The sequence below is a fragment of the Cyprinus carpio genome, chromosome B13, assembly GCF_018340385.1.
Source record: "Cyprinus carpio isolate SPL01 chromosome B13, ASM1834038v1, whole genome shotgun sequence".
In the NCBI taxonomy this organism is placed as follows: domain Eukaryota; kingdom Metazoa; phylum Chordata; class Actinopteri; order Cypriniformes; family Cyprinidae; genus Cyprinus; species Cyprinus carpio.
Genome location: NC_056609.1, coordinates 30,885,597 through 30,905,204, shown reverse-complemented (window position 1 = coordinate 30,905,204; position 19,608 = coordinate 30,885,597). Strand labels below are relative to the sequence as shown.

Below are 19,608 nucleotides of genomic sequence, written 5' to 3'. Positions count from 1 at the left end.
GCACAAAACCAGTCTTAAGGGTAATTTTTTATTTATTTAGATTTATGCATAATCTAAAAGCTGAATAAATAATCTCTCCATTGATGTGTGGTTTGTTAGGAGGACAATATTTGTCTGAGATACAACTATTTGAAAATCTGAAATCTGAGGGAGCGAAAAAATCTAAATATTGAGAAAATCACCTTTAAATTTGTTGTTGTTAAGTTGTTGTTATTGGATATTAATATTAATAATTTAAGTTTTGGTTTTTTTATGTTTGTGGTTTTACAAAATATCTTCATGGAACATGATCTTTATTTAATATCCTAATGATTTTTGGCATAAAAGAGAAATGTATAATTGTGACCCATACAATGTATTGTTGTCTATTGCTACAAATATACCTGTGCTGCTTATGACTGCTATTGTGCTGCAGGGACACATATCATCTGAACGCGAGAGTCTGCGTAAAAACCTTCTGCGCTAGTGATTCCTTGAAGCAGGAGCGCACTGACTGGAGCTCTGCACACAGAAGCGATGATGATGGTGATGATGATGAAGGCGCAGTTACGTGGTTGACCTGACCTGTGATGGTAGCCTATATAAACCCCATGCAGCAAGAGAAAGTCAACAAAGTCCGCTGAATTACGCTTCAGATGTAGAGGACAAACCCAGAAATAATCAGAAAAACACTGTGCATTTACGATGCACGCGGACTTCCTCCAGATGTAGGTTCGGTTTGATTCTTCTGAGTCGTTCGGAGAGATGGAGTCGTTTGAGGCGGCGGTGAACGGCGTGTCTCACAGCGAGGATCCGTTCTCCGGACCGCTCACGTCCATCGCGCCCTGGAACTATAGAGTCCTGGCGGCGCTGATGTTCGTGGTGACCGCGGTGTCTCTGTGCGAGAACTTCACGGTGATGCTCGTCACCTTCAGGTTCAAGCAGCTCCGGCAGCCGCTCAATTATATCATCGTCAATCTGTCTCTGGCGGACTTTCTCGTGTCTCTGAGCGGAGGAACGATCAGTTTTGTGACCAACTATCACGGGTATTTCTTCTTGGGCAGATGGGCTTGTGTTTTGGAGGGATTCGCAGTCACCTTTTTTGGTGAGTCAAAAGTTTGCTTTAGCCCTTATGATTTCGGTCACCATATTTCGTTTGGGGTTTGAGTGATTCTTTGTAATATCTGGACACTGAATTTTCTAAACTGTGACTGTAAACGCTTTCAGTTTGATTACATGCTTCAAACATCCTGCATGAATGCCATTACTTCTGTTTGTGTTTCAAAAATCAATCAATCAATCAATCAATCAATCAATCAATATTTTTTGTACATGGGTCAAAGACGAAAAAGGGTTTAAGTATAAAAATAAGTGTAATACTGCTTTAAACTGTCGTTGTTTTCCCCAAAAAAGTTAAAAAGTTTTCTGTTTAATTAAATTGCAATTTTGTTTTTGTTTTTCCGAGGAAAAAATAAATATCATACATTTTCCCCTGATTTACAGAAGACACCCAGTAAAATGTCACTCAGTGTAACAATCTCGTTAGGCATATTTACAACAAAAATCAATTTATGACACATTAAAAGACTAATTATTTTCAACCCAAATGCTATTTTTTACTAATACTGTTTTTTTTTTTTTTTTTAAATGCCACTATCCTAGGTTTTGCCCATTTGTCACTAATAATTTTTTACTCATTTAAAACACAGTAAAATTTAATATGCTCCCTTATTCTTTTATATATTTTAATATGTATATGTCAGAATAAACATGTTGTTTGAATTTTTACATAAATTTTTTTTGTTACACTGAATGACAATTTAACATTATTTCAACCAAATTTTGACATTTTATCCTCCAAAAACCTACTTGAAACCTAAAAAGTAGACACTTTAGTGACATTTAATGTGATTTCTATGGACATAAAATCACAAATTTCTTTTGATACGTACATCTTAACGTCTTTGACCCACAAATACTCTAAAATTTATCTCGTGCCAGTTATGTTTTTATTTATTTTACTGTATTTTCCACAGTTTTTTAGTGTGAAAATGAGACCAACAGAAGAAAAAAAATATTGCAAATTACTATTAATAGTTACATAAATTAAAAACAGTGCATGTCTACTTCAGTATCTGTCTAAAGGGATTTAATTAGATCAGAGGAACATTATTAAAAGTAACTGATGGGAAAATTAGGTACATTTTTAAAAATAAATATTTATTTAATATTTTTATTTTATTTTATTTTATTTTATTTTATTTTATTTTATTTTGAATGGTTTCTGGGACCTCACAGATAATCTCGAAACCTGAGGGTTAATGTAATGAAATCTAATAAAACTAACACAGTACATAAGTTTGCATGCAAAATCATAAGCTGTGGTTGTTTTGCCTGTGAAGTCGTGACTCTACTGTAAAGAATAACCCAGATGAACAGATGCGCTCACATCTGTTTAATAACTGCAGGTGTCAGTATTTACCATCCATGTGTTCAATGACCCACATTCACACTATCATTCATTAAGCAGCTTTCATTAATCCTCTTATTTATTCTCTATGCTTACATGATATGTTTTAATGCAGTTTTGTGTAAATAGTTTTAGTGACACACAGAGGCCAAAAAGTCCCACAGACTGAACTTTTTTTTTTTGGAATGTCGTTTGTACATCATGCTGGAAATGTAGTTTTATAAAGTCTTCTAAACTGCTAATAAGACTTTCATTGACTGATCTGAGTCAGTCTCTGCTCTGGTATCTTTCTCGGTGATAGTGAATATGCAACAGAATGTGCAATTAATCAAACTAGAGAGAAGATGAACACAACATTATCACCAGAGAAAAACTGTGTGATTGCAGACGTCAGATGTGCAGTAAAGCAGTGTGAATTTGTCCTTGTTTCATATTGATTTCACAGTAGATAGTTTATTTGTGGCTCTTCATTAACGGTCAGTGAAGTAGCATCTGGTCATATGAAGCGCAATCACTGAAGTTAGAGTCTATGATAGAAACATCACTCTTTATGCACTAAATGCAAATTTAATGATCTGTCAAGACTAGCTCATTAAAGAAGTTGTGGATTGACAGATTTCAATATTTTATTAAGTCTCATATCTTGAGATCTGTTCAGTCTAAATTTGCATGGACTTAAAATGTTAATATGAAATATATTAAAATAAAGGACCCCTCCCCCCAAACACACCCACTCCAAAAACGATCCTAGATAAGAGAAATAGAAGTTCTCTGATTGTCAGATTAGACTGGCATCAGAATCTTAATGAGACAAGGTCAATGTAGTTAATTTACAAGTTTCATTTTTAATGCACTTGCTCAGTTTGTTTTAATATGAGTTGCATGTATTTTTCAGAAATGAACTGGAATGCATTGTCAAGATGCATTTAGTTCAACAGCTCTTTATACAATACAGATCATTTCAAAGCAGCATAAACAGCAAAAGAAAAAAGTTGCAAAATAATCAATAATGAAATAATTTCGATTCAACTACAGTGTAAGGCAGCCCTACAGAAAACAATAGAGCCATTACTCAGCTGAATTCAGTTAAATAACTATCTGTGTTGCAAAATTATTAAATTATGGAAAAAGTTTGATACAGCTGAAAAACAACTCTACAGATGACAATAGAGTCAGCTCAGTTCAGTTCAGCGTTGACTGAGTTCAGTAACAGTGTTGATGATGTTGCAAAGTTCATGGGTTTGTGAAAGTGCAGACCTGTCTGAAAACTCACCACCTGGTTTTCAGAATAAATATTAGTTAAAAACGCATCTAAAATGACTCATAACTCATGCAATAAATATATTTCTTGAGGCTTCTGGCTCTGAAGTGTCTGAAGGACGTGGTTCAGTCTTCTCAGGTGTTTTGGAGAGATGTTATCTATGTGTCTGAATCTGCAGGTATCGTGGCTCTGTGGTCTCTGGCCGTCCTGGCGTTCGAGCGGTTCTTCGTCATCTGTCGGCCGCTGGGGAACATCCGTCTGCGAGGCAAACACGCAGCTCTGGGTCTGCTGTTCGTCTGGACCTTCTCCTTCATCTGGACCATTCCTCCTGTCCTGGGCTGGAGCAGCTACACCGTCAGCAAGATCGGCACCACCTGCGAACCCAACTGGTGAGGAGCCCAAACACTCATTAATCACACCGCGGGGCCATCTAACAATTAAATTAATGCAGGAAGACTAATTACAGCACCTAAAATGCTTCCCCTTACACATTTTTAATCTCAAATCTTGATTAAATAAAAAAAAGTACATGCTTTTTTTAAAAAAATGTTAATGTTTTTTAAAGATCAATTTTCAACATTACACAAAAATCTAAATAATAATGATAAACTACAGTTGCAAGTATCAGGAAAGTAAAGAAGAAAAACAAACAAACAAAACAATAATATTAATAATACATATTGCAATACTGTATGTTATATATTGCAATTTAACAAAAACATGTATACTGTACAGTATATAGCTGAAAACCTAATATTAAAATAAAATAAAATAAAATAAAATAAAATAAAATAAAATAAAATAAAATAAAATAAAATTAAATTAAATTAAATTAAATTAAATTAAATAAGAGAACATGGTTAGTAAGATATTGCATGCACTGTAAAAATAAAATATTTTCTTTGTAATTATTAGTGAAATTTACTAGCAATTTCTGAGTTTTTTGAATTGGATTGAATGTCAAACCCTTTCTCCTCCACTCTCCTCATTCACATTCAGATCATTTATACCTACAGACTGTCAGATTCACTTTAACATTTCCGTCAGTCAGAAAACAGAAGCGCTCAATAATGCTGACTGGACTATCAACAGGAGCTGATGGTATGCTCTGTGGTTAAAGCAAGGTTTAAAGATATCTAACGTCTCCTGTAAATGGCACGCTTGACATGCATGTCTCATGAGGACAATACAGCTCAATAATGAAGCAGTTTATCCATCACTTCTAAAGACCAAGATGTGATGTGCTGAATGTGTGACAGGGAATAAGCTTATAATTAGTGTGTGTTGGCTTGTTGTTCAGGTGTTTTCACACAGAGAGTGAGTAAGGGTAGTATGTTGCTGTGCTGTTGGTAGTTAGTAGCGTTCTTCTTCTCATTTATAATCACTGCATTGCACTACTGCTTATTTCCATAAATTTAAACTCAATTATGATGCATCAGAAAGAGTCACTGTCCTTCATGTCGCCTCAAATCACTGTCTAACTGCCCTTTAAAGAAGATCAACATGAATTCAAAGTACTGTTTGCTTTCCAAAGCCAGCTAACAAGGAACATTCTCAGATTGCTCTGCAGAGTTATGAGAAGTGTTCTTCCAGTAATATTAAGAGAATGTTCATTTAGACTTATCTGGGATTTGATAATGTACTCAAAATGTTACTTCCACATTGTTCATGGAATGGTTTTATTCCTGAAACATTTTAGTTAGATGTTCATTTAACATTTTTACATGTTACTACTTGTTTCAGAATGGTCAGAGAACATTCAAAAGTAATGTTATATTACAAAATGATAAAATGAAAACGTTTAGGGGAAAAAAATGAATATTCAGAGAATATTCAGAAATAACGTTTTCATAACTTTTCATAGCTTCATCGGAATTTTGTCACACGTTATATAAAGTAATGTTCCCTTAGGATTTGCATAAAAAAGTTGATATTTGAATATTCAAGAGAACATTCAAGAATATGATTTTCATGACTTAATGGTAAGGTTAGCAAAACGTTAGGAAATTATTGGAAAAATTCTGTTGATGTTTGCATAAAAATAAATAAATAAATAAATAAATAAATAAATAAATAAATAAATAAATAAATAAATAAATAAATAAATAATCTAAAATGAAATGTTCCCTCAATGTTTGCATTAAAAATAATATTCAAAAAACGGGATGTTTTCAACATTCAGAAAAAAACCCTTTTAATAAGTTAATGGAAATGTCAGCAAAACGTTCTTAAAAATATATTTTTGTTAGCTGGAAATACATGTTGCTGATTCATCTGCATGTCTTTCAAAGAAAAAGTATTTGTCTGAAGTATCTTCAGTTGTTCTGTTTAAAGCACAACAAACCTACAGAAATCTGCAGGGATTTTTTATAAAGATATAAAGATATTGCTAATTATTATTAATAGCTACATAAATGTAAAAAAAAGTGCATGTCTACTTAATGATACAACACAGAGATAAAATTTCAGTATCTGTCTAAAGGGATTTAATTAGATCAGAGGAACATTATTTCTGTGAGGCAGAATTTGTAAAAAAATCTGTCAAGCTTGTATCAGAGGGGACACTGTAAATGAGGGATTATTCTGTGCACATCTTCTAATTGTCTAAAATCTTTTAATTTTCAAACGAGGGATGCCACAATATAGGATGAGTAGGTTTAATGTATGGAGCTTGTCAAACTTGCCTCCATGAGAGCTTTTCCTTCTCATTTAAGCCTAAACCAGCAGATAATTAACCAGCTCAGATTTATTGTCTCTTCTCTACTAATTAGTTCTTTTATCCATAAATGTCAGCCTGGTTCTAATGGGCTATTGTTTTGGAATTCATTTGGCCATATGAAGTACTCACTGCCAGGACTTCGTACTTGTTCAAACTCCATTTAACATTCAACATCTTTATCTCCAAACATCATTGTGCTTTAGTATCGAAGCCCCTTTCTACCAAGGAATAATAATAAAAATGGTAATTGACTATTTTTCTCACAATTTTAAAAATTGATGAGTTAATATCTTATAATTTTGAGTTTATATCTTGTAATTCTGAGTTTATTTCTCGTAATTCAGAGTTTATATCTCACAATTCTGAGTTTATATCTCGCAATTCTGAGTTTATATTTCAATTCTGAGTTTATATCTGGCCATTTCTATTCTGAATTTATATCTCATAATTTTGATTTTATATCTTGCAATTCAGAGTTTATATCTCAATAATTCTGAGTTTATATCTTGTAATTTTGAGTTTATACAGTATCTCGTAGTTCTGAGTTTATATCTCGTAATTTTGAGTTTACAGTATATCTGGAAATTTTTATTCTGAGTTTATGGGTCCTATTTTAACGATCTAAACGCAAAGTGTAAAGCGCACAGTGCAGGTGCACTCAGGGTGTGTCCAAATCCACTTTTGCTACTTTAATGACGGAAAAATGGTTGGCGCTCCCTGGTGCATGGTCTAAACGGGTTGTCCCTATTCTCTTAATGAGTAATGGGTGTTTTTTGGGCGTAACGTGCAATAAACCAATCAGAGTCTCATCTTCCATTCCCTTTAAGAGCTAGTTGTGCTCATGCCATGACGGATTTGCTATTTACGTGGCGGAATTTGGCAAGTGCAAAGACAGAACTCCGAGATGAAACGGAGCTGCTCGTGGGCGAGCAAATAGATAGCTTAATTCTGATACATGCGATGACTATCCATTATGACATGTAGGCATTTTTATATTTAATTAGCCTACAAAAAATTCTTATGCATTGCAATCCTTTAATTTTTAATATTTGGCATGTTTGTGTGCTGCAGTGCGTCCCTTGTTTAATAAGCAGCGTGTACGCGCGTTGTGGACCCGCCTATACTAACACGCTCTTTAAATAACAAAGAAAAAACACTGCGCCAGACTTTAGACCAGGTTTGAGTTGGTCTATGGCGCAGTCTATTTTCAGCTCCTTAAACTAGCAATGCGCCTGAACACACCTCTTTTTTAGACCAGCACGCCGATGGCCGCACAAATGGGCGCAAATGCATTTGCTAATTAAACAACGTAGCGCTGGACAAAAAAATGCGAAAACTAGCAAACACATTTGCGCTGCGCCTTGCGACGCATTGTGCCGGGTGTATGATAGGGCCCTATATCGCAATATTTCTGAGTATATATCTTGTAATTCTGAGTTTATATCTCACAATTCTGAGTTTATATCTCAATAATTCTGAGTTTATATCTCAATAATTCTGAGTTTATATCTCATAATTTTGAGTTTATATAATTCTGAGTTTATATCTCGTAATTCTGAGTTTATATAATTCTGAGTTTATATTTCGTAATTTTGAGTTTATATAATTCTGAGTTTATATCTCATAATTCTGAGTTTATATCTCAGTAATTCTGAGTTTATATCTCATAATTCTGAGTTTATATCTCAATAATTCTGAGTTTATATCTCATAATTCTGAGTTTATATCTCAATAATTCTGAGTTTATATCTCATAATTCTGAGTTTATATAATTCTGAGTTTATATCTCATAATTCTGAGTTTATATCTCAATTCTGAGTTTATATCTCATAATTCTGAGTTTATTTCTCGTAATTCTGAGTTTATATCTGACAATTTTTATTCTGAGTTTATATCTCATAATTCTGAGTTTATATCTCATTTTTTATGATTTTGTGTTTATTTATTATTTGTTTGTTTATATTTATTTTGTTCTGAGTTTATATCTCTTAATTCTGAGTTTATATCTTGCAATTCTGAGTTAATATCTCATAATTCTGAGTTTATATCTCGCAATTCTGAGTTTATTTCTCGTAATTCTGAGTTTATATCTCGCAATTCTGAGTTTATATCTGACAATTTTTATTCTGAGTTTATATCTCGTAATTCTGAGTTTATATCTCTTAATTCTGAGTTTATATCTCTTAATTCTGAGTTTATATCTCATAATTCTGAGTTTATATCTCTTAATTCTAAGTTTATATCTCATAATTCTGAGTTTATATCTCATAATTCTGAGTTTATATCTCATTATTCTGAGATTATATCTCGTAATTCTGAGTTTGTCTTGCAATTTTAAGTTTATATCTCACAATTATGATTTTCCCCCATCAGAATTGCAAGAAACAAAGTCTGAATTCTGAAGTAAAAAGTCACAATTACTTATATATTCTTACATATTACTTGTATATCAAATATTCTGTGGCAAAAATAAGCTTCCATACTTTAATGAATTTGACAGTCTAGTGACTGAAAAACAGCTGATATTCTGATTTTTTATTTTTTTCTATTGGTCAAAAATACAAATGTCTTGTTACACGTTAGTCTGCATGTGATGAGTTTTTACTTGTCAAATAAGAGTAAACATATTATATAACATAATAAAAGATTTGCACAATCATCAGAAAACTAAAATATCTCACTAACTGGCACATCAGGGCATCATTTTAATGTTATTGAAGTAAACACCTGACTAAACGGATTTCACTTTAGACACAACGTCTTTTAGAGTCATTGTAAATAGTAAACAGTGCTGGTGTTTGTGTGAGCGTTGGGTAAATATCCTCCAGCTGTATTGTGTAACTATCAGGTTTAGTTTGTCCTTTATTCTGTCACCCGTTTATACTGTCATTTTGCATTATGACCTCCTTTCTTCTTTATATTCAGACATTCCGTGTTTTACTTTGCTTAAGACTGACTTTCACCCTTTCATTTCATATTCACCATGAGCTGCATTACCAAACACTGTCAAACACCACATCCAAGCATTGCTGTTACTAGTTCATTTACAAAATAATGACTTAATGCAAATGAGCATTAATACATCACGTTAAACAGACTCAGGCCAAGGTGTTTTCATAAGATCTCCAGCTCCTTCATGTGTAATACTGAAAATGGGAAAAATTAAGGCCGGTGTTCAACAGAGATAAACCATAGAGAAAGAAACAGGCTTCCTTTGTTGAGAAGCTCTGAGCCACTGACATAATTTTTTTTATAATAAAAATGTTGTTTTAGCTTTAGGGTGTTCCAGACTATGTGTCATTAATAGATTTCTGTGGTGACATTTAAAACATTAGAAATGAAATTAGTGTATTATTCCAAAAATGTTGTGTGCGAAACCCAGTTAAATAATATGTCCACCCATTTTGCATATTTTGACAATTTCATCTTCTTTTCAAATTAAGCACAATAAAAGCATTCTGCTCACAAGTGATATTTACCTTGATTTTTCTCTTTACTATATTCACACATCACATTAACTCATATTCCAGCTCTTCACCGATATCTCAAGTGAGAACTTGAAAAATAATAATAATGGAAGCTTTATTGAAGCTATAACTTTTTTACACAATAAATATTAAAATGTTGCACAATAAATACTAAAGTACACACACACACACACACACACACACATATATACACATATACACATATATATATATATATAAGACATAAGTCACTTTGGATAAAAGTGTCTGCTAAATTAATACATGTTAATGTAAATGTAACATTTAGTATTGCACACCATTTTAATAATTAAATTATTGGAAATTATTGTGCTTTCAGTAATGATGTATGTTAATTTTTTATTTATTTATTTATTTTTTGATAATCTGGGTGTGGGACAGAAGTCAAAAATAAAAAAAAACTACTCGAAAAGTTTATAGATTTAATGCAACTATTATTATTATTAATATTAATATTATTTTCTGTATTTAAAACTGTTGAGTAATTTTTTTTTTCTGGATTCTTTGATGAATAGAAAGATCCAAAGATTAGTATTTATCTAATATAAAACATTATACACTACACCATTCAAAAGTTTGGAGTCAGTATCATTTTTTTTCTTTTTCTTTCTTTTTCTTTCTTTTTTTTTTTTTTGAGAAAGAAATTATGGAAATTAATACTTATATATACAGATTTTTTTTTTCTGGAAAGGTAAGAAAGCTTCTCTTCATCGAATCTTTGATTTTGTCCCTCCGCAGGTATTCAGGAAATGTCCACGATCACACCTTCATCATCACGTTCTTCACCACCTGCTTCATCCTTCCGCTCGGTGTGATCATCGTCTGCTACTGCAAACTGCTCCGGAAGCTCAGAAAGGTCAGTCGCTCCACAACACCTGGAGTCCAGCGGCTCATTAGACGAGCGATTCGCTTTCTGATGTCATCACAGCTGCAAACTGACCTGAGATCACTGAGAAAGCATTAAAATCATCAGAATTTACTATGTGTTATATTTACAGAATATTATTTATATCCACTGCCATCATCAGTTGTTTTGTCAGCACACACCATGTGTGTGTTCGCAGGTTTCTAACTCGCACGGCAGGCTGGGTAATGCCAGGAAGCCGGAGCGTCAGGTGACCCGTATGGTGGTTGTGATGATCGTGGCCTTCATGGTGGCCTGGACCCCATACGCCGCATTCTCCATCGTGGTCACGGCCCTTCCCAGCATTCACCTGGACCCGCGGCTGGCAGCCGTTCCGGCGTTCTTCTCCAAAACCGCAGCGGTGTACAACCCCATCATCTACGTGTTCATGAACAAACAGGTGACGTTTACATTCATGCATCTGTCAGACGCTTTCATCCACAGTGACTTACAGTGCATCCAGTGCAAACATGTTATCAGTTCATGCACTGACTGGAAATCAAACTCATGATGTATTATATTTGATGCACATTTCTAAAGCTCTAGATGATCAAACTCTGCTGTTGAACCTGTTTCACACTCGATCTCCTTTCTTATTCTGTCTCTTATTTGTTTTCTGTCTCTGATTGATAGTTTAGGGTGTTTTTTAGTGTAATAGGTTTTTGATTGTGATTATGTTGTGATGTCTTGAGTGATTTTGATCAAGTAAAGGTCAGAATAACTGCAGTAATATCTCCAGATGAACTCTTTACTGGACTGAAGCAGCTCAGCTTTACTTGATTCTCCATCAATCATGTTTTAGAGTCTCAAATCTGATCATCAGGATCTTTTGAGGAGCGCTTTGTTTCCAGAAGCTTTACTTTCACTGTTCCTCAGCGGAGGAATGATCTTCACAAGCCTCCAGAACATCTCACATCTTCTGAGGAGCCTTTATTTCTTCATCTCTCAATCACTGCATTATATGTTTGGATCATTTACATCTCATCTCACTGAGACACATTACTGCAGATATAGAGCGACCGCTGATATTTTAGCTTCTGCAGCAAATTTTGCTTTGAGTCTGAATAAAACAAAAATTTTGTTTGAGTCTGAATAAAATTGAGCTGTTTTTCCTTCATATTCTCACTGTATCAGATTATCTTAGCCATAAAAGCCTGATTGAGCAAATATGATTTAGATTGTATTTTGTTAGATTGTTTTAGATATTTAGTTTAAAGGTTTAATAAACTGTTCCATTTCAAAACATTAGATTATTTAATATGTCAGATTATATTACCTATTATTCACCTGACCATTTTTACAATCAGATAACACATTTAGGTTATTTAAAAATAGTTTTTAAATGTTTCTAAAACATTGTTATTTTCTTGCCTTAGTTAAAGTATTATTTTAAGTTGCAAAAACTTGTTACAATGTTGTTATCATCCAAAATATATTTCTTGAACATTTTTTTAATATTCTACAAACATTAAAATTTCCAGTTTAACTGTCAATTAGAATGTTATTTAAAGGTTACAAAAAGTATGTGTATACATACATACACACATACACACATGTATTAGTGAGAGCGTGGAAGAAAAACGGTGGGCATTACCTCAGCTGCTGTGTTTCAGACGAAGTGTAAAAGACAGCAGTGCAAAGAATCCCGAAGAAGAAGATGAGAAGATGCAAGGCCTTTTATAAACATCTTCTGAGGGGATTTCCAGTATGATGTCAGAAGACACTGGGATCCACCTGCTGTCTATTAAAGCCTGAAGTGTGACGATGAAATCAGATGCTGCTTCGAGACCTGAAGAGCCCTCCGGCACCAGAACCGTCGCTGATATTGTCTTAAGAAAATAACTTTTTTATATTTATACTTTATTTAGTACTTGTGTACATGGTTGTAGAATATTTGTACTACTTACTTACTAATTTTAATGAATAAACCGACTTGTATTTATAAGTCTGCCTCCCCTGGCATTGATTTATAGCTAAGAACAGACCACAGAGAAGTCTTCTGTGACCTGTTTTGTAAGTATGAACTCAGATGCTTATGAGATTTGACTTAATTGACCTAACCTGAGAATAAATAAAATAAGATAGAAGGTGTAGGAAATGAAGCACTGAAAAACTATATATATATATATATATATATATATATATGGGCCATTCTACAGAATTGGTCCACAGTCAGATTTGTAAATGTCTTGAAAAAAAAAAAAAAAAATTCCAATAAACTTGTATGCATGCAAACTGTATAATATCCAAGATACACAGTTCTAGTAATTGTGCATATGCATCCATTATAATTCTCATATTGTATTTCCAGAAAGTTTTAGAATATTTGTCCTCTCTGCAAATTTGTCACTACCAAAACACACAGTAATAATAATTTAATTAGAAGGGGTATTAAGACTTTGCTTACATCTATGTTGTAAATAGAAAAAAAAAAAAGATCTCTAACACTAGTTTGCTCTATTCTTTTTCTATTCTATCTGTTTTCTTTTTATTTATTATATTATTTAAAAGGCCTTGCTACGTGTACTGCGTTTAAGCAAACTGAGACTTGTTATAGCACTTGTATTTCTTGTGTTGATTTTGATTGCTTCTATTGTCCTCATTTGTAAATCGCTTTGGATTAAAAGCGTCTGCTAAATGACTAAATGTAATGTTATGTAATGTATATGAAAATTATATATATATATATATATATATATATATATATATATATATATATATATATATATATATATATATATTAATTTTCAGAGGTAAATTAATACAAATTAAACATTTTAATAATATTTCAAGTGTAATTTATGAGATTTGTTGTATTTTGAACCCAATCTTTCTTGTAAAAGGCAAACAGTTGATCATACTAATTTCAAAGTTAAGAATTCATTAGTTTGAATATACATTTAACCAAAAACTAGCATAACATCTATTTGATATAGTATACTTCATTTTTGAAAAAACATCCCATGTTTCGGTAGTGACAGTAATGCTTTGACAGTGATCACATTACAGATTTTTAACTTGCATACTAAAACACTACTAAAACATAATAAAATACAAAAAAAAAAAAAATTGCATAACTACTAATATTTTGTTTATTTCCCCCAAATATGAGGAATTTGTGTTCCCTTTTGTCACTACCGAAACAATGTTTACGTTTCAGTTATGACTGTTTCGGTAATGACAATTTTATGGGATAACACCCAAAAAACAAAGATGTCACTACCGAATTGCAGAAATAATTGCAGAAAAAAAGTGTTTGGTAGTGACGTTTCTTTAGACTTTTGAAAACAATTTACCTCAAAATGATGGGACCTATCGACCTTGTAGCTATGAGAAAGGGGGACACAGGAATATTACTGATCATAAATTTACGGGTTTAGTCAAAATCAGTCTCGGCCAGTAGACTAAAACATACACTGTTTCGGAAGTGACATGAAAAATCCGGGGCAAAGTTTTTTTTTTTTTTTTTACATACATTTTCATAATTTACAAAGAAAATATAAAATATAAAAAAATATATAAAATATATTTTTTAACTTCACTTTTTAAAAGAATCAAAAATATACTTTTAAAAACAACAATGGAAAAAATTACAAAAACTATTTCAATATCATTTTCATAAACTGAAATTTAGGGTTAGGGACAGCCACCTCCCAACTGAAAGTACCCATTAAATTATATAATAATAAATATTATTATAGGTTTCAAGCGATAATAGAAGGATCTTTGTAAACATCTAATATTTGAATACTGGAGTGCTTTTTAAATGTGTTTTTTGGTTGTGGGACAGCAGTGTACACCAATTCTTGGCCACATATATACATATATGTGTATATATATATATATATATATATATATATATATATATATATATATACACATATATGTACACACACACACACACACACACACACATATATATATATATATATAGATATATATATATATATATATATATATATATATAATATAGAAAGGCCAAACTCGAATTCAGTTTGCAACTTGCTTTGCTCAATGATTTTGTGGTGATGCTTGTACTTAAATTTTGATCTTATGCATAATATTGCATGAAGATCTCGAGGCGCGGCGAGAAAGTTTCCAGCGTCCCACTTAAAATCCCCTTACTGATAAATAGGTTACTGTAGCTGAAAGAGATTGAAGGTTTCGCCTGACAGAAATAAGTCCTTATGCAAGCCATTTAGGATTGAGGTTGCTTTACCAGAGTGTGTTTGAGAAGAGCACAGGACACAGTTTATGGATTTAGAAAAATCCTAAAGCTGTCATGGTGGTATGATATTGCTTCACCAGAGCTGAAATATCTGATATACATTACTAAAATAAAAAAATAAATAAATACCTGCGGTTTGGATCAGACCCAGCACACTCCAAAGGAGATGTTGAATTATTGAGCAGCTGTGGAAGTTATTGGATGTAAACCGTGTTTGGCAGCGCAGCATCTTTCCATCATCCTGCTGAGCTGTAGCTGTCAGTTTAGCCGCTGGTTTCCTTCATTCAAACGCTGACATCTGGATTCTGTCCACGCTCTTCTGGAATAGAAACCTGCAAAAATACCTGAACAGCAACATGACATGCTTGTTTGCTTGACGGTCGACTCAGACTAAATAACGTTGTCAGTGGTCAGATGGATTTGCTGGTGACTGATGCTCTGTCAGTTTGATGAAATGAAAATGGAAAAGAAAATGGGTGAAAATTTAAGTTTGATGAAATGAAAATGGAAAAGAAAATGGGTGAATTTTTTTTTTCAAAATAGTGAAGAAAACAAGAAAATACTATTTGTTTCATAGTGTGTATGTATATATATATATATATATAAACAAAAATACTAAAAATGACAACGAACGAACACATCCCAATTACTAAAACTTTAAAATTTAAATGTGTAAATATGAATAATCGTAAAACTAGAATCATATCTCAAAAACACAAACACACCTACAGATTTAGTGCTGGTCACTGTTTATACTGAGAAATTAGACTGAAAAGCAATGAGTAATAAAATTTGTAGAATTTTGTGCCTTGGTGTTTTACCAGTTAGTGCATATTAATACACTGTATTTTTTAAACTTGTAAATAACCCAATGATTATTGAAGTACATTTTACAAGAAAATACTTTGTCTTTCCACTTCAAAAATTTATGATTATTTTGGTAACACTTTATTTTGATAGTCCACTTTAGACATTCTACTTACTATAGGTAACTTTGCAACTACATGTCAACTAGCAGTCACTTTAGTATTAGTAGACTGTCTGCTTAATATCTGCTAACACTTTATTTTAATGGGTCCACAACATACAATATACTGACTATAAGAAAGTTGGCAAGTATAAGTCAACTTATTCTACTAACCCTAAACTTAATCTAACAGTCTACTCTGAGAGTTAGTAGACATGTAGTTGCAAAGTTACCTATAGTTAGTAGAATGTCTAAAGTGGACTATCAACATAAAGTGTGACCATTGTTTCAATATGTTTCTTGCTGTTTTTTTTTTCCCTTGTTTGTGAACTTTTTAATCAGTTTCTGAGTAAAAATCGTTTCAAAGACAGGTTAAGTGTACACTAAAAAAAACTGTATAGGATTTACATTGAAACTATTTTCAAACTAAATTTCACAAATAATCACAAAGAAATGACAAGTAACACTGAATTGAACATAAAATTGTTACTATAATAACTCAGTGTAATATTTAGTGAATTTCATAATAAAAGTGATTTTACAGCCAAGATACAGTAAGTGATTTAAAACCTCTATAATTATAGAATTTTTTCTAAACAAACACATAGTGTGAAGCTTCATCGTCAGATCTTCAGAGACACAGATGGGTTTTAAAAGTGACTTTAGGACACCAACTAATTAGTGTCTATCGGTCTCTGTAGTTTAATGACAAGGACTAATGAAGAATAAAAAGGACGACGTGAACCTCAGGCTAATGTGGAAACAATTATTGATTACTGTGCAATTTTGACCTCATCATGACTGACTAATTGCACACGCATGTTTCACACAGAAGCACCACGTCAACTGATCACTCGATTTCACTGTGGTTCAGTAGCCTGATTGCATCAGTAAAATCCACTTAACTTTACAGACTTTGGTCACTAATTTAAGGCAAATTCATTGTTTTGTTCATGCACTTGTTGAATTTGAGATCACGGGCTATTTGTTTATTGCTTGTCTTCTTATCTTCAGACGCATTGCAAAGAAAAAAAACTCTAAAGCATCTTAAATCTACATTTAAATGTTTGTTTTTATTACACTTTATTGTGCTTGAGTTTTTTCTTTTATTCTGAAGGTTTTTAAAGAGCCATTTGTTGTGAACATGACTTATGTAACATAAAACATAAAACAATTTATCCCTGAAAAACTTTTATCTGTTTGCATTTGTATTTCAGTTTCAATCCATATCTTTAAAGAGTTTTTTCCCTCCATTTCAGCAGCACAACATTTTATTTCTATCTATATTCTAAAGGACTTTACCGAGGGGTTTGTACGTATATCATTTGCATGGTTTTATTTTTGCACTTTATAACATTTTTCTTATTTACTGTATGTAGCATTCCTAAAAACGTTATCTATTTGTGGCTGTGGGTTTCACAAACAATAAAATTTTTAAAGGCTATGAGTTTTTTCTCCACCTCAGTAACACTTACATACACCAAAATTTACAGTTTTATTCCTATCTATATTCTCAAGGTTTTTACAGAAGGGTTTGTTCATATATCATTTGCCTGCTTTTATTTTTAAACTTTGTCTGTTTGTGTATTTCAATTTCAATCCATATCTTTAAAAGCCGTTTTCTAAAAATGAGTTTGTTTCTCCACTTCAGCAGCACTTACAAAGACCAAAATGTTCAGTTTTATTCTTATCTATATTCTGAAGGTTTTTATAGAGGGGTTTGTCCATAGCATTTGTCTGGTTTATATAACAGTACTAAAACATTTTATTCGTGACTGTAGATGTCAGTTCCTTTCCATATCTTTAAAAGTTTTCTTCTCCACTTTAGCAGCACTAGCATACACCAAACTTTACAGTTTTATTCCTGTCTGTATTCTGAAGATTTTTACTGAGGGGTTTGTTCATACATCATTCACACCAATTTATACAACATTTTATTCCTTAAAAACCTGATGAAAATGTACTTTTTTATGTCTGTTGATAGTATTTTATGATTTATGGAGTAACTAAAAGAGAAATCCAATACCCCCTCTGTAAAAACCTTGAACTCAACAAAATCCATCAAGAATTTTGAACCTGGCTTTTGAATGTACTGAGACGAATCAAATAGGCAACGTAGGTTGATATCTATTAGTTAACGTTTTACTCTATTTACCTGTGGTGTCTCACCTTAGAATTTGTTGTAATACATTTTGGGACCAAAAAACACATTTCCTTCAGGAAATTACTTACAAATTTAGCCATGTTGAACCATAATCTCGAGTTTATGAATTTTTGGAGATGTTCAGTGGAGGTCAAATTCATTTCATGGATGTTTTTCTAGCTCAGAGCAGAGTTGAATTGTTCAGTGGAGAGTAATCCATTGCATTTCTCTTCCCTGTGATCTCCTCAGTTCAGGAAGTGTGTGGTTCAGCTCTTGAGCTGCAGTGACGTCACCGTCATCGAGGGGAACATCAACCAGACCACCGAGCGCGCCGGCATGACCAATGAGAGCAACACAGGAGAGATGTCCGCCATTGCTGGAACCGTCCGATCTAAAACAGATGAGCGTCCCAATGAACGCAACTCCTGTCCCCAAATTCCCATTCCTGAGAACAAAGTATGTCCGATGTGAAGACACGCGCCAACACCTCTGTTTGTCACTCATGTTCTCTGGCTGAATGCATATTTTCTTTTGAATGCTGGCATTCAAACTTTAGTCTAAAAATCATTGATCCATCATTAAATTCTGCAGCTTGTGCGCTGCAAAAACACTGAAATATGCAGTGTTGGGGATGAAACTATCTGCAAGCTACCCTTAAAAACGAATTCACTACAAAAACAAGAAGGTGGTTAAAGAGTGATATCTTTTAAAATATAATTTGCATTTATTTGAAAGCTTTATATTGCAACAGTTTCACAAAAATGGACTGCCAAAACTAAAAAAAGAGATTAATTTGCAATACAGTTGTTAATTTAATACAGTTAATATGGTAACACTACTTGAGGCCTTTGTGTATAATGCATTATACAGGTGTTCATAATGTATTGCAATTCATTAAATATTTTCATAAATAAACCATGAAAATATTTAAACCAAAGTTAAAAATGGATTATATTTGCACGATTACTTGTTATAGCTGAAATTGGTTGTTTGTCATGTGTTTTAATGCATCATACTTTTTAAAGGTGTAACAGTGAGTAAATATATATATATATAAGATATTTGTGACTTTGTATCTCACAATTTGGTCTTTTCTTCTTAGAACTGTGAGTTTATAGCTCACAATATTGTTTTTTTTGCACTTTTTTAGTTTTTATTTATTGTTTGTTTATTTCCAAAATGGAATAAAAATATAATTTAAAAATTGTTGTGAAAATTTTATAATAATTTTTGTGAAGGTTTTATATTGTGTTTTATCTAGGACCATAATGGTGTTATCATTGATATAAAAATACTATGGCAATGCCATGGTACAGTGATATCACAGTATGTCAATATGTGTCCCTGCAGCACAAAAGCAGTTATAAGTAGCACAGATATATTTGTAGCAATAGACAACAATACATTGTATGGGTCAAAATTATCAAAAAA

General features: G+C 32.6%; 1 protein-coding gene across 1 annotated transcript; it reads left to right on the top strand.

Moving 5' to 3' along the window:
• Nucleotides 1-424: 424 nt before the first annotated feature.
• On the top strand, nt 425-19,209 carry valopa (vertebrate ancient long opsin a). The gene is made up of 5 exons (XM_042737620.1): nt 425-1,084; nt 3,889-4,099; nt 10,674-10,791; nt 11,000-11,239; nt 18,427-19,209. The coding sequence occupies exons 1-5, from the start codon at nt 745-747 to the stop codon at nt 18,646-18,648; spliced, it is 1,131 nt and encodes a 376-aa protein (XP_042593554.1). The 5' UTR covers nt 425-744; the 3' UTR covers nt 18,649-19,209.
• Nucleotides 19,210-19,608: the final 399 nt, after the last annotated feature.